Here is a 15,186-nt window from a genome sequence, read left to right as displayed (position 1 = left end):
CTAACAGGACCAGGTTTAGAGCTCCTAACAGGACCAGGTTTAGAGCTCCTAACAGGACCAGGTTTAGAGCTCCTAACAGGACCGGGTTTAGAGCTTCAACAGGACCGGGTTTAGAGCTCCTAACAGGACCGGGTTTAGAGCTCCTAACAGGACCGGGTTTAGAGCTTCAACAGGACCGGGTTTAGAGCTTCAACAGGACCGGGTTTAGAGCTCCTAACAGGACCGGGTTTAGAGCTCCAATAATTTAATGTTGTTTTTTAAACTGATGTCAAACACATCTGTCTGGTATATTTTATATAAATATATTTCTATGACAGTGTTAGTATTAAAACTCTGCCCTCTGCTGGTGGAAACTGGTTCCTGCAGATTAATTAAATTTAGAAGTTTAGAGATGTTTTAGTTATTTCAGGCTCTATATGATGTAGAAGCTACAGCTTTATCAAGATTTGTGAATTATTCTGCAACTTTAAACTCTTAATAATAAAAACAAGATATAAAGTTTTTCTGCAGGATCAGAGAGGTCAATCATGCGCTGCTTTCTGTTACTGCTGGAGATGAAATTTCCATCTCAAGTCTCAGATTTCTTGGTAATGTGACAGAGCAGAATAAATTTCTGGTATCAGACGAGCCTCCCACCAGTTCTGCAGCTGGTCCACGCAGGCGTTGGGCGGACCGCCGATGCACGCAATCTGCTGCCGCTGCTTCCACTCCGGCAGCTCCTCGGAGATCAGGTCTGATATCAACCCCTGAGTGACGTTCAGGACGTCGTTCAGGTAGCTGACTACGTCCTGGCACACAGACGAGGTCACATGAGCATCTAACCTCTCCTAACGTCTGGTACGAACAGCTGAACTCAACGTCTTCTTGTAAAGGTTAATAATCTCACGTGACGTTTGGCTTTCAGCTCCAGACACATCCTGTTGATAACCATCTTCTCCATCTCCAGCTCCTTCACCGACATGCCGTTCACGTCATTCTCTGCACAAACCCAAGATCACCTTCAGCTGCAAATTAGCAGACTTTATGTCATTTTCTGTTCCTTCTTCTGTACGAGGTCTTACCCCTGTTCTTCAGCGTGTTCAGTTTGAAGTCGTACTCGTCCTGCAGGTCCTCCAAGCTCTTCAGGTACTGATCCATGAACTGAAAGAAACAGAACGTCACCTTTAATGATGGGGTGACGGAGGGCAGGTTAGAACCCGAAGTCTCGGCTGTACGCTGCGTTTGTTTCACCTGAACTTTTTCTTTCATTTCCTTCACTTTGTTGTCGAGCTTCTGCTTCTCCACCACCATCGCAGACACCGTCCCCTCACTCTCCCCCTGCAGGGACACGCGTTATTTTACCTTCTGTTTAACATTAAACCCAAACAAACAGCTTCAGAACAGCAGGCCAAGCTGCAGATTTGACCTCAGCATCCTTCGCGTTGGCCAAGATCTTCTGCTCCTCCTTCAGGTTTCTGGCAATGATCATGGCCATGTGGACGGGGTCCTCCTGGAACCGGTCCTGGAGAGACAAGCGCTCTGCTTTTAGACTTCCAGCTCAGAAGCTTTTACCCGCTCAGACTCAGTCCGGGGTCTGACCTGCAGGTTCCTCTTGATCTTCCGGAAGTTGTGCTGCTGCAGGAAGTTGTTGTCCAGGGTGAAGCGGCTGTGCTGGTCGTCCAGCTGAACCAGCAGGTCGTGAAACCGGACGGTGGCCAGAGAGTCCTGTGCCGCCGTCACGTCCCTGAGCGGGTCCAGAGACAGGAGTTTACAGCTCCAAATAAAAAGTGACACCTTCCCACAGCCAAACATTGTCCTCTGAACCTTTATAAACTAAATGTTTTAGCATCAAATCCCCACCGGTACCTGCTCAACTAAAACCGTTCATGAATGAGATAAAGAATAACAAGTGGTGCACTGAATATATTGAGATTATTTTATCTTAATCATGACGAGATGTAACGATTCGTGTTTTTCCCAGTAAATACTAATAATACTAATAATGTCTGCCTTCTCACCAGTCGATGCTCTCGATCCACTTGCTCAGATACTGCCGGATGTCCATTGGGAAGGAGTCATCGTACAGCTGATCCACCTGCTCCAGGTACTTACAGTCCAACATGGACAGCTGTAACCACTGCGCCATCTTCTGGTCAACACGAGCAGCTGCACGACAACTCAGGCGGTCAGGATTCAAACCTCAGATCAGCTCAGCTCAGGAGCAAACCAATCAGAGCAAATTCATGAATTCACAACCAGGAAAACCTGTCAGGAAGTACCTGAGAACAGGAGAACAGTGGGTTTAATCTGTATTTAAAGAGGTTTCAGAAAGCCACACGTAACAGCACAGATCACAGTATCATAAAAACACGTTTTACCATACATGTGATAAAATATGTTATTTGAATCAAATTAAATTACTAATTAAATTGGATTATGTGTCGTTAAACACAGCAACCAAAACAAGTCTGCCTCATGCTGAGGACTTTTTATTTATGATCATTTTATTGTCAAATATTTATAATTCTTAATATTCAAACTAGATTTATTCGTAAGTTCATCCCTCAGCAACCTTAATGAAAACATTTCAGCTGAATTAAAAGCTTTTTGGCGACGTTTCCTCGTGTGAGTAATAAATTAAATGATCATAAATAAATCTGACATTTCTATCAGCTCTGTTTGTAAAAGCTAAGTTCGCCTCGGAGTGCTAAATTCCCAAATATTAAAGTAATCTGAGCAATTCAGGAATCTTTCTGCTTCCTGCCTGCATGCATCAGAGGTCAAAGGTGAGGATGTTTATTCTTTTCTGGCAACACGACAGTGAAGGAAATCAGAAGTGCTGACTCAGAGAAAAACTGTTTAAACATCTTAAATGGATCAGAGCGACACTTTCTGTAGGATAAGATTACAAATACTTTGAGACACAAATATATATAATATATATTTATTAAACCTTCATCATTCAGCCAGGTGATACTCACACACCTTCAACAACAAAAGAGGATGAGTTAAGTTTCATTTTCCTCACAAACAATCTTCAGACCAAACAACAACATGAACACATTCTCAGTAACTCATAACTATCAAAGATCTGGGTTTGAATAAGCAAATAAAAACATAATATTTGCACTTGTTTTGTAATGGATTTGTAATAACATTTATATCACACTGACATGAATTTGGGTTTTTAACCTGGATGCTCAGGTTATCACTATAATCCACTGTTTGTTGTTTTGACCAAACTTTATTTAGATTTTTGCCTTTTTAGGAAATCTTGGTGTACAGCCAAACAGCCCTAATAATAGACATATTTGTTAATGTTTTACCTACATGGCAGTGTTCTGATGGATAATTCGGCTCATGTATAATTGATCTGGTATTACCTATAAACCGGCTTGTTTTAACAGTTTGTTTATAGTTTCTGTGTTGGTTTTGTTGTAGTGGGCGGTGACGGACAACGTGCGAGAAAAAACTTTAATTTATAGTACAAACACAGCTGATTGTCAACCACAAAACCATAAAACCGAGTCAACAAGAGCAGAAAAACAGCTTTTAATGTGCCGTTTAAGTTGTTTATAATGATTTTTGTCGATTAGCTTAGCCGACTGTTTTGTTCTTGTTAAAAATAAAACAAAAAGCGAGCATAAAACATGCTGGTTACGTGGTAAACAGGTAAGTAAACCCACCTTTTACTTTGAGGAAGCCTGCAGACTCTTAAGTGACTTTAGTTTTAACGCTTGAAAGCTTTTCCTGGTGCCAGTTTCCGTCTGTCGGCTAAACAGCTCTCTCCTATGGATGTAACACTGCGACTGCTACGTAATCACCTTATCAGCCAATCACAGCTTAGAATCCACTGCAAGCTCCCGCCTCTTCTGTGTGATAGCCAATCACAGGTGGCTATTCCGCCTATATGCAAACTCTCCAAAATGACTAAGAAAAACAAACTGTTTGTCTCCGAAATGTCCCTTTATGACCATAAACATAAGAATTAAAAGGCATTTTACCATAATGTAGATTTTCAATCAGCCATATTGTATTTAAAAGAGATTTAAAAGTAAAAAAAACATAGGATGATTTGTGCATTTTGGGGGGGAGGAAATACAGCAGACAGAAGAGCAGGAGGGGTCACGTGTTTTCAGAGAAAGAGGCCCTAAAAGACAAAACTGAAACTGAAACTTACAAACTTTGACATTTCTGCACAAAACGAAATATACTTTGTTGAGCTGTGGATTAAAATGAGAATAAACTTTAATTATAATAATAACATACTCATTAAGTACAATTAACGATATTCAGTCGATAAAAAAGTAATTATTGCTTTACTTTATAATCACTCAAAGTTAAAAGAAAACCATAAATCACTAATTTATTTGTTTAACTTTAATCTATAAAACGCAATTAAAGAAGAGGTCATGCAAACAATAATTTGCATTTAACTGCACTTTTATCACTATTTGTTCATAAAAACTTTAGTTTAAAAGCTGCAGCTTTCCAAAGTAACAGTTCAGTAAATCAGACCATGAACCCTCCTGACTTAAAGTTTTACTTCTTCACTGGGGTTTTTAGGACATTTAGTGGAAAATGAGAGTAAAACAAAACAAATTCATCAAGGCTTTAATTTGCATCAAACCACGTTTCTTTAAAAAGTTGTTAAATATAAAATAAATGATCTTAAAGCAGCAAGCTATTAACACATATAAAAAACTATATTTTCTTCTGATGGCTTTAATAGTCATTAAAAACTAATAAATACATTTATTTGCTCATCTTTTAATTCAGCAGCTTTATTTAATCTTTGCTTTTTACAAACACAGAGCCAACACTTTCCTAAACTTTAAAAATAAAGTTAAAATCAAAACAAACCTTGCAAACCTCCAGAACAGCTCAGAACATACAGGAATAAGTCATTTAATTGAATCTGTCCTGATTGTTTTCTTGTTTTAAAATCAGAGCATCTAGAAGATGATTTCTGTCTTAAAGTGATGTTTGATTTGTTTTACCAAAGCGTAAAATCTAAATTAAAGGAGAAATCTAATTAAGATGACATGTGAAGCGTTGCCTCGTTGCCGCTCAGTTCCAACAGGACAAAACGTTTTGGGTCAGAAACCCCCACGAAGACGTCAACAATCAGGACATCTGCTCAGATGGGGACGAGGCGTCCCTCTGAGATCACAGTTTCCTCTCTGGCACTGAAACGCTGCCTGATTCAGCTCCAACTTTACTGCCTGTTAATGCTCTCTGAAAGGGACAGATTACATTTTTAAAACTGTTTTTTACAAACCAACAACATTTGAAGCTGAAGGCTGTGAAGCACTCAGCTGCAGTTCCTCTGGTCGCCACCAGGTGGTGCTATATTACAGTAAAATGTTGACATTTTTTAGCCCAAAAGTGACCGAATTTAAACAAAAAGGTAAATACTAACACCTATTAACTAGTATTTTTTCAAACAGAGTCATATCTTTAGCTGAATCTCATTTCTGAGTGGTATCCTGGCTCTAAATTTGAAATCCTAACAGGTGGAGGCCATTTTTTTATGTTTGTTATTGAAAACTGACAGACCACCAAAATCTATCAGAGTTAAAATGGTTGGATGTGATAAACATCCACCGTTAAAGTATTTTAAAGTTAGAAATTATTTTTATTTTTGTCAGTTTCTTTGCTAACACAACCGTTACCCCATCTTTTCAGGTGCGCTCGTAGAAAAAATGTCTGTTTGAGGAGCACACCCCGACATCACGAGAAGAAATAGGACACCCCAAGCTGCTGTAGGGGCAAAATACTTCATCTTAATTTAATGATTAAAAAATATCCAAAATATAAAGAATACTTATTTAGAATTTTATGAAAGATGCTCATAAAGAACTAAAATCTGCCCCTAGTGGCCATTAATGATATTGCATTTGAAACCATTTTTATTGGCTTTGCATCTCAGACCTGGTTGCCAAGTCCATTAATTTACTTATTTATGTTATTTACACACAGTGTTTTTGTTTAATACATAAAATGATTTTCTAAAATCCCAAAATAGGTAATGCTATACATATTTAGCATAAAAAATTGAAAATTAGCTTTTGGAGCATTTTTTCAGTTTAAATCCTGTTTCTGCAAGCTGACAACAAACCACACAACCCATCACATCGACACACATGATCAAAACCTCAGAACTGAGCAAAAACAACTGCATCGTTCTTTAAAAAGCTTTTTTTTCTTTGCAGACCGATGCTGTAGCAGAGGTCGGCTGATGTGTCAGTCGGTTCGTGTTTGTTAAAATAAAAGCCGACGCCGAGGGCGCCCTGCAGGGATTGCTCGGGTCAAGGCTCAAATCAGGACACGGTTTGATAAAACAGGACAAGAGCCAGCAGGAGTCCATCCATCTATTAGATTCTTCAGCAGAGATTATACAAGTCCTGCTTCATCTCTTTGCTCTCTTCTGGTGAAAGAATACGAAATGTCCTGACGTTTGGAGCTTCAACACCACGCTGGATGTGCAAACAAGGAAGAACAGCAGGTTTTTTTACCCAAAGACATATCATTTAACACACATTACCAGAAAAAAAAACAAGTTAAGTGAATCATAAGTACAAAGAATTAGTCTTGTAATTACTCACTTTAAGGTGCATCACTTGAGTCAAACCTCAAACATATTTATTTACAACTAATATTTTGAGTAGAAGCTTCCAAAGCTTCACAAGCTTCAGAAAAGAAAAAATTACCCACAAGAAAAACAACAATCCTTCTTTAAAAACTAATTTTGTTCAGATAAAAAAAAGATATTCTAGTTACTGCGCCTCAAAATGCTGCCTCTACTGTTCAGCTGTGGAACTGCATCGTTCGGAAATTTCAGTAATTTTAAGAACAGGTCATATTTCAAAATACTTCAAAAGTAGCTTGTTTTGTTTTTGTCTTTACTGCATGCAGCAAGAGGCCAGATTTCAAGTAATTCCTCTAAAAAAAAGACACTGAATTCAAACTCCACAGCAGAAAACAAACAAAACTCGACTCGTCAGCAAGCACAAAGCAGCTAAAGTTCAAAACATTTCCAACAGGTGGAGGCGGAAACCAAAGATTAAGGAGAATAATTCTTGAGTTACATCCTCTGTTTATGCTGGATTGGTATAAATGAAGTTTTCATTCATCGGAAACAAGAAGAAAATATTTCTGTTGGTTTACAGATTGCTTCTTCTGCCCCCTAGTGGCAGAAATGACAAACACACAAGTGTTTTATATAAACTTTTAGTCAACCTGTTCTAGTTGTTCAGTTTGGTCCTTCCTAATGTCATCGTGTCTCACACCTGCAGTGGGCTGATTTATAAGGTTTTTGGGGACATTTTATCACCATAAAAGCCGAACCTCTTGTGTTAAATTTGATATTTCCCATTTTTAAGACGTCTAAAAAGGTCAAAACCTGAACAGACCTGAGGGGTCTTCAGGCTCAAATCCATGCTCCGACTTATAAAACTGCTGCTGTGAGTTGGTATAAATTTTAGTTTCCTCATCATTTCAGGAGTTTTCCTGCAGGCTGCTGAATCAGGAGCAGCCGCAGTGGTCCACCACCATGGAGGGGATCTTTCCGTAGATGATCTGCTCTTTGCGGTTGAAGTAGAGCATGTTGATGGGGGACATCTTGGTGGGCGTGCAGCAGGGCCCCGTGGTGCCCCGCGGGTTGGCCTTGTTCACCAGGTGAGCGTGAGGATACTGCTGCAGGTACAGGGACTCGCACTCCCCTGAGCAGTAGTTGGCCCGGTAGCGCTTGGGGGCGATGATCCAGTCCCAGCCGAACTCCTCGAAGTCGACGGTGAGCGGGTACCGACAGCAGCGAGTCTCCGAGGACTCCTCGTCGCAGTTCAGACCGGAGTCCCGGCGGGTCCTCTTCGAGCTGTCCAGGATCTTCACCTCGATGAACGGTTGCTGGGAAAGAAAGAAACCACATCACAAGGAGGTCCTAAACGACCTTTAGGTCACTGACATTAAAATCATGCTTTCAGTATTCCTGCAGATGTCTGGAGTAATTAACACGTTTAATAACTTCAGCTGAACATGACGGGAACATAATTCTCCCCAGATGTAGATAATGAGTCAAACGGTTCAGTCAGAGGAGAACTTTTCTTCAGCTGTTTAAAATGAAACAAATAGTTTCTGTTACTGGTGTTTTATTAAGTATTGAAAGTAAAAACTTCAGGAGAACAAAATAAGAAAAGATTATTTGTCTTTTGTTCAAATTATCTGATAAATTCAAGCAAATTCTTTAACCCATCATCATGGCTAATCTGCAAATAAAGTCTGAGTAAAAATGTTGGTTTTAGGCTGCAGGACTATAAGGTGACAGCAGGTGGGCCGAATCCAAAAAATCTTTGTTTTTTTTCTTTATGAAAGGAACAAACAACCAGGGGCTGCAGGAGAGGAAACCCGGGACTGAGAGGAGTTAAATGTGAGGCTCTGACTCTGAGCAGGTGAGTGCTGATCGAGGACAGGTGTGCTGATTACAGCTGCTGACAGGTGAGCGCGCCCCGACAGAGTAACTGAGCAGGAACAGAAAACAACAGCAACTTACTGACTAAAAACACCACACTGTGACAATCTAAGGTTTCTGCCACAGTTTGAATATTATTATTTAATGTTTATATAATTGGGACCTAAAATTTTACTCAACATTTTTAAAGAATATGTTTGGATTTATCATAATTTTTTATTAAATGGTCACAGAATGAGCTTTAAATAAAATGTTTCTAATTCAGTTTTCTTTTTATAGTAGCAGTTTTTCAAACATTGAGTGAGTCATAAATCAATGTTTCTGAGTAAAAAATAGTTTAAACTTGTTGAAAATAATTTAAATCTGTTTATCTTAAGAATGTTTGTTCAGCAGATTAAAGTTATTCTCGTTTTTAAAGCATTTCCATCAAATGGATTCAGAACATTTAGAGGGAAAAGTAAAGTTTATTTCCATATGTTTGGTTTTTAAAGGAGTTAAAATTAAATTAGTTTCAGCTGCTTCTTGTGGGAAAACAGTAACTCTGACTTCTTTGAACACTGGTCTTTATTATTCAAATATTTAATTAAATATTTCACACATGCTTCTTACAGCAGGAAATAACTACATTTCCAGTGACTCATGAGTTTGGGGAAAAAAAGCCTAAATGTTTCTGGCAGTTTAGTTTCAAACGGATTTCTTTTTAAATAAACACCTGAATCATTATTTCCCCCCTTGAACCGTGGGATTCTTCTGAGATAAAAAGCTTCTGGAGCTCTGCTCACCAATCCCTCCTCTCCAGGCTCTGCTGAGGTCACAGCCAGATCTTCTCCTTTGGGGCTGAGGGCGTTGATCTCCAACCCGTAGTTGGTTTCGGGCTGACGCAGCCAGGCCTGCAGCAGGGACTTGATGTCGACGCTCTGCCAGGAGCTGGACCCGGTCTCGGTGTCGATCTTCAGGGATCGGACCCGGACCCGGACCCGGGTGTGGTTCCCCTCCCTGCCGGGTTTGAGGCGGGAGATCTGCAGGAAGACGGTGGTGACGGTGCTGGCGGGGCGCAGGTGGACCCACAGCTGCGCGCTCAGGATGTTCTTGGGTTGGATCTTCGGGCTGAGGCTGAACAGGCAGCAGGAGGACAGCTCGTCCCGGGAGGGGGGGTTCTCTGGAATAAACACTCACATTTAAATCCCCTTAATTTGTACAGAAATCTGCGGAACCGCGCGAGGAGCATGTCGGTAAATAAATATTTTCACAAAACTCTGAAACCCTGAGAATCTGGTGTCCACCAGGGGGCGCTCTCCGGGCAGATCTGCATCACAAAATGTCCATTTATCTCAGAGAGGCAATAAACTAAAACTGAAGGTCTGTAAATGAGTTGAATGACTGTTGTTTTGTGAGCAGAAACGGGTTGAAAACGTACTTCCGGCGCCTTGTGACCAAAAAAAAGTTTCCTTTATTGGACTGTGCTCCTCCAACCAGCAGCTGTTGACAGTTAAGAGTCTGGTTTTTGATTTGAAATGCAATAATATAGAGGATATTTTCCGACATGTTTCTTGCGGGGCTCTTGAAGAATCAGCAGGATGGGGGGTCATTTTATCCAGACTGAAGCGCAGGTGCACATCATGAAGTGTTTCCTGTCCCCAAACACAACTAATGGCTCATTTTCTATTTTCTGTTTTTCCGGATTTTTGCTCTCCAGATTTTAGTCTCGGTGCATTTAGTGCACGAGACCACATTTGCTGATTTTAAAACTTAAAATAGCTTTGAAATTGTAGACTTTATAGATTCAAGAAAAATAATTTATAAAACAGAAAACATTCAGTTTTCCAAAATCTTACAAAAAATGTTCCTATTATTAATTAAATGCAGACATGTTTGTCAGTTTTGTAGCACAGGTTTACATCTTTAAAAACAAAAGAAACAAAAAACCTCAGTTGTCATCTTTTTTCCTGCCAGCCTGCTGAAAACCCAACTTTACGCACGGACTCCGCGGTTTTACGCGCAGAGCTGAAGCAGACACGCCGGGTCAGAAAATAGCGGAATAAAGCGGAGTTACGTTTGGTTGCCATGGTGATGATGGTCTCGGTCGTGGCGTGCTCCTCGTCCTCCACCCGCGGGTCGTACTGGTCCAGCAGCTGCGTCAGAGGCGGCGCTTTGGGGATGAGCTGGCGGATCATGTCCCGGCTGATGTTGGGCGCCTGCTCCAGCCGCAGGATGCTGAGGATCTGAGACTTGATGCTGTGGAGCCTCAGCAGCTTGCTGTGCTCCCGGAAGTCGCAGGCCGAGCACTGCTCCAGGCTGTCCGCCAGCAGCTTGGAGGTCTGGTTCATCTCCATGGCGAAGCCGGCGGAGAGGAAGAGGAAGAGGAGCAGCATGCTGCAGGGAGGAAGGACTGAGCGCTGTGGCTCCGAACTGAAGCTCAACTCAGGAGTTTATGATTGGCTGTGAAATCATTTTTTTCCTCTTTAATCTGGAAGTAACATTTAAAGAGGCAGCAGGACGGAAAAGATTTTTCCTGAACACGAGTTCAGGTTGTTTTTATACATTAAGAAAGGAATTTTAAACTTTATGGTACAGTTTTTACAGAATGTCTTCCACACAAAAGATCAACCGAATCCTCTAGAGCAGTGGTTCCCAAACTTTTCAGCTTCCAACCCATAAAATAACAGTGACAAAGGTGTGTGACCCCATCTGTTGGCTGCTTAAATATCTAAAGGTGCTGATGATCTGATTAAATAAGGACATAATGGCAACACAAACAGTCTTAGCATCCATTTTTCTATGTTTTAAATCATTAAATGACTTGTCTTTCAATTCTCTGTAACAATTATGGTGAAAATGTTTTTTTAATTGTAACTTGATATCTGAAGATTATCTAAGGACCCCTACTTGGTGTTGGGTGGCCCACATTGGGATCCTGACCCCAACTTTGGGAATCATTGCCATTAAAACATTTTTTTGTCTTTGGTTTGAACAGATCACAGAATCTTTGCTCTCACAAAGTTTGGCCGCTGCTTTTTCCCCAAAACACAAAATATATTTCACATCATCTTCAGGATGATTTTGATGCCCTCAGATGGCACCCCTCCCTGGTAAATTCCCACACCTTGGCTGGCCTTGAATGCCCCACCTCCTCATCCATCAGCAGCTTTTAAGGCACAAATATGAACCAGAGGCTCCAGTTGTGTTAACTTGTTGTCCAATTCTCATTTTAATGACTTTTAATTAAATTTAAATTAGTAAAATTGTTTTTTAAATTCATTTTCTTTTGTCTTACAACATTTTCAGTGACCCTCCTTTGAATGAAAACCTGGAATTACTGTATTCATTTTATTAATTAGGCTTTTGAGCTGTGAGCTGCTAACAGGCTGGATGGTTTGGACCCATCTGACCTCAGAACAGTTCTCCTGTTTGGTCCAGAGGAGACACATCTGTTCACATCTGGCTTCTTCTTTGCCTGATAGAGCTTTAAGCAGCATCTGTGGACGGCACGGTGAACTGTGTTTACAGACAGTGTTCCTGAGAAGAACCAGAACCAGAACCAGCCTTGACCTTTGACCTCAGAGGTTTCTGATGCAGTTTTTCACAGACTAGTGAACCTCTGCCCATCTTTATTTCTGAGAGCTTATATTTTGCACAAATGATTAAATCTGCTGCTGCTCAGATTGGACTACTCTTTAACATTCAAAGAGCTAATTAGGTGATGTTTATTTGATGAAAGACAGAAACAACTTGTTCAATAAACTTTAGGAATCTCTGATTCAAACATGAATGCAGATGTTTGCATAAAACAGAAGCTGTATTTCTCCACAAGAATAAAGATGTAAATGTTCCTTATTCAGTTGGTTCTTTTAAACCCTTTATCTACAACCCTTCATCCTCCCTTTAAAGGCCCTGTGGGTGGAGCTGAAATGCTCCCACACCTGTCACCTGAGCTGGCACTGAGCCTCCACCTGAAGGTGTGGCTGCAGAGCAAACAGGAAACTCTTTTGTTTGGCAACTGTCAGCCTGACAGACGCCACCCAGGGCAAAATAAACAACTGCATTCTCAAATACAGAAAGCTTTAAAATGTTAAATGTCTTTATTTTCTGTTAAAAATACAAACAACTTCAGGTTTGTCAGCCTGATCTGTGTTTATAGTTAATGGGTTGAGTCAAAGCAGAAAATTGTGCCACAACATCCTCTTTTCTCCTTTTAAACACTTTTAATTAATGTCAAAATTTGAAAGGAATTAGGTACGTTTTGGATTAGCACCAAATGTGTTTTTCCTGTCTGTCCACAAAAAACACATTTTATTCATGTTAAATCAGTAATGTGATGTTTACATTTTATAAATCTGCAGCACAAACTAAAGAGCTGTTTCACTTTATTTCATAGACCAAAAATCAGTTTCATGCAGACAGTTCAGTGACAGAGTTGATCAAGTATTAAAACTTTAATTTGGTAGGGTGACGTTAAAGAAGTAGAGTTATACTACAGGTCGCTGTCAACACAAAGCAGAATACTTTTAGAAGTTTCTTTCATCTCTTTTCAAAGCACAATCTGCCTGCAAGACAAAACGACAAAAACAAATGTTTAGTTTTTCAAATAAAACTATGTCAACTGGTTTAAAGGTGTAAAACTCGTTCTGCTGGGTTTGATCGGCATTTGTCACATGATTTGCCCTAAAGGTCTCCTGTAGCTACTTGTTGATTGGTTCAGAAAAGTATGACATCATTTCCCTCTGGACCCCGCCCATTTCAGTCCAAAAAACCAACAGAAAACCAGACATTTAGGAGGTTTAATACACAATTATTAAACTTTGAATCTCACCTCTACCAGTGTCCACCACCTTTCCCGTGACCACGCCCATGACCACGCCCATGACCATGACCACGCCCATGACCATGACCGTGACCGTGACCATGACCATGCTTATGTTTGTGCCCATGTTTTCCATGACGGCGTTCGCCATCGCTGTCACTGCCGCTGCCGCTGCCGCTGCCGCTGCCACTGCGGTGTCTACGTTCTTTGCTTCCTTTACGTTCTTTGCTGCATCTGCGGCCTCCTTCAGGACTTTCACCTCGGTTCCTCTGCCGACGAGGGCTGTGGTCACCTCCACTGCGGTCGGGACTTTGCCTGTCCCTTTGGCGATCACGGTCATCGTGATGACGTCTATCCCCATGGTCCTTCTCTCCTCCATAGTAATCATCCTTTCTTTGGTCTTCAGGGTGATCATGACCCCCATCACCCCCATGAGACCGCTGGTCTCCTGAGTGGGAGCCATGGTCTTTAGGGCGATCATGATCCCTATCACCCCCATGAGACCGCTGGTCTCCTGAGTGGGAGCCATGGTCTTTAGGGCGATCATGACCCCCATGAGGCTTCTTGTCTCCTGGCTGGGGGCCCAGGTCATAGCCTGAAGGGTGCTGGTCTATAGGACCACCAATCAGAGAGAGGACGATCAATTTTAAAACTTTCTTTTTATCTAAAAGAGATGACATTTGTATGGTTTATGTGTCTTACCTGAGCTTGTGCTGAACATGTCTTTCAGTTTTTAGGATCCTTTAGGATTCACTTTGTACTGAAAGACAGGAAGGCGTTGGCCACTGATGTTTCAGTTGAACCAGTCTGACGAGACACAGAGACAATTATAGGCTTTACAGTTCTGTATGCTGCACCAACATACAACCTATTTCTTAAATTTTATAGGTTTTTACATCAAAAGTCTTTATTTTTCTGGCAGTATTCAAGTTTCAAAGAAAACCTTTGGATTTCTGTTCATGTCTTGGCAGCTGTTTGATGGTAAAAGTTGTTACCAGAGAGATGACCAAGAGTCCCGACCTCTAACAGAGATAAACTAATGTCAAACTGCAGAATATGGTATATTTTTAAGTTGGTCTAAAGATGGAAAGCAAAGCTGTTTTTTGAAAAGAAAATAAAGCACACTTACATGATCTGAACAGGAGTCAGCAAGTCTTCCTTCTGACGGTGCGGAGAGGATGCGCTATATTTAATTACTCCTTTCCTGCACAACTGGATTCTTGTCTCTGTGAGTCACTGCAGGTATAAATGCACCGAGAGGCGTTGCCTTTAGAGGGTTTATACTCACAACAGCAGACGGCTGTACTTCTGTTCTGCTCCAGTTTTAAATAATGACTATCTACGGTTCATAAGCAACCAAACCTTTATAATCATAAAGGTTATAACAGATTCATAAAGCACCTTTATCTGCATAATCAAATGAAGCAGCTTTAGAAGTGTCACTAGAACCTGATTTGTGTTTGGACTGTTTTTGTCCTGCTGAGCTCTGAATTGTCAAAAATAAAAGCTTCACAATCCATGTTCCAAACCATCAACATGTCTGCTGGTTCCCATCCCAACCAGGCTAAAGAGGTATTTCCACTAATTAAAGTCCTCATGTTGGATCTAATCAGTCTGCCTTTAATGACTGGTTAGGTACCACAGAGCTTTAAGGTTGCTGTAATTAAACCTTTTAATTAAGAAACCTGATCTTGATTCAGTAGCCAATTATAGATCTGTATCTGATCTCCCAGTCCTCTCAAAGATTCTCCAGAAAATAGTTTCAGATCAGTTGTTTGAACATCTGGACAGAAATAACCTGTTTGAGGAGTTTCAGTCAGGGTTTAGAGCTCATCATAGCAGAAACAACACTGGTGAAAGTTACTGATGATGTCCTCCTGTCCTCAGACAGTGGACAGGTGTCCATACGTGTCCTGTTAGACAGTGGACTTGTGTC

The 15,186-nt window shown here is 40.8% G+C and overlaps 3 protein-coding genes across 8 annotated transcripts; all 3 read right to left on the bottom strand.

Annotated features, from left to right (window-relative positions):
- Positions 1-560: 560 nt before the first annotated feature.
- Positions 561-3,789, bottom strand: LOC108228884 (signal transducer and activator of transcription 1-like). Of its 2 annotated transcripts, none has more exons than XM_017404516.3 (8): positions 3,666-3,789; positions 1,998-2,258; positions 1,579-1,723; positions 1,406-1,501; positions 1,231-1,317; positions 1,062-1,140; positions 887-978; positions 561-788 (listed from the first exon to the last, which is right to left on the bottom strand). In XM_017404516.3, exons 2-8 carry the CDS (start codon positions 2,123-2,125, stop codon positions 576-578), a joined length of 840 nt encoding a protein of 279 aa, XP_017260005.2. In that variant the 5' UTR covers positions 2,126-2,258; positions 3,666-3,789; the 3' UTR covers positions 561-575. The 2 variants fall into 2 exon arrangements, with proteins under 2 accessions (XP_017260005.2, XP_024859121.1); XM_025003353.2 differs by having other exon boundaries at positions 1,998-2,145; positions 3,666-3,783.
- Positions 3,790-4,922: 1,133 nt separating this feature from the next.
- On the bottom strand, positions 4,923-11,270 carry LOC108228885 (growth/differentiation factor 8-like). Its single transcript, XM_017404517.3, has 3 exons — positions 10,503-11,270; positions 9,232-9,608; positions 4,923-7,887 (listed from the first exon to the last, which is right to left on the bottom strand). Exons 1-3 carry the CDS (start codon positions 10,819-10,821, stop codon positions 7,507-7,509), a joined length of 1,077 nt encoding a protein of 358 aa, XP_017260006.1. The 5' UTR covers positions 10,822-11,270; the 3' UTR covers positions 4,923-7,506.
- A 1,236-nt stretch (positions 11,271-12,506) lies between these two features.
- On the bottom strand, positions 12,507-14,507 carry LOC108228882. Of its 5 annotated transcripts, none has more exons than XM_017404515.3 (4): positions 14,380-14,506; positions 13,953-14,057; positions 13,260-13,860; positions 12,507-12,993 (listed from the first exon to the last, which is right to left on the bottom strand). In XM_017404515.3, exons 3-4 carry the CDS (start codon positions 13,840-13,842, stop codon positions 12,968-12,970), a joined length of 609 nt encoding a protein of 202 aa, XP_017260004.1. In that variant the 5' UTR covers positions 13,843-13,860; positions 13,953-14,057; positions 14,380-14,506; the 3' UTR covers positions 12,507-12,967. The 5 variants fall into 5 exon arrangements, with proteins under 5 accessions (XP_017260004.1, XP_017260003.1, XP_017260001.1 ...); XM_017404514.3 differs by lacking the exon at positions 12,507-12,993 and adding an exon at positions 14,194-14,272 and having other exon boundaries at positions 13,000-13,860; positions 14,380-14,424; XM_017404512.3 differs by lacking the exon at positions 12,507-12,993 and having other exon boundaries at positions 13,000-13,860; positions 14,380-14,507.
- Positions 14,508-15,186: the final 679 nt, after the last annotated feature.

Source organism: Kryptolebias marmoratus, linkage group LG23, assembly GCF_001649575.2.
Source record: "Kryptolebias marmoratus isolate JLee-2015 linkage group LG23, ASM164957v2, whole genome shotgun sequence".
In the NCBI taxonomy this organism is placed as follows: domain Eukaryota; kingdom Metazoa; phylum Chordata; class Actinopteri; order Cyprinodontiformes; family Rivulidae; genus Kryptolebias; species Kryptolebias marmoratus.
Note: the sequence above shows the minus strand (reverse complement) of the source record. Positions and strands in the feature narration are given on the sequence as shown.

Bases quoted from the DNA above. Each gene is read 5' to 3' on its own strand.
- LOC108228885 (XM_017404517.3), bottom strand. From the start codon at position 10,821: ATGCTGCTCCTCTTCCTCTTCCTCTCCGCCGGCTTCGCCATGGAGATG. The intron at 9,609-10,502 runs GTAACTCCGCTT...TGTTTATTCCAG, and splicing joins CATCACCATGGCAACCAAAC to AGAACCCCCCCTCCCGGGAC. The intron at 7,888-9,231 runs GTGAGCAGAGCT...TTTCTTTCCCAG, and splicing joins AGCCTGGAGAGGAGGGATTG to CAACCGTTCATCGAGGTGAA.
- LOC108228884 (XM_017404516.3), bottom strand. From the start codon at position 2,125: ATGGCGCAGTGGTTACAGCTGTCCATGTTGGACTGTAAGTACCTGGAG. The intron at 1,724-1,997 runs GTGAGAAGGCAG...GGACCCGCTCAG, and splicing joins TGGATCGAGAGCATCGACTG to GGACGTGACGGCGGCACAGG. The intron at 1,141-1,230 runs GTGAAACAAACG...TGTTTCTTTCAG, and splicing joins AAATGAAAGAAAAAGTTCAG to TTCATGGATCAGTACCTGAA.
- LOC108228882 (XM_017404512.3), bottom strand. From the start codon at position 13,842: ATGACCTGGGCCCCCAGCCAGGAGACAAGAAGCCTCATGGGGGTCATG.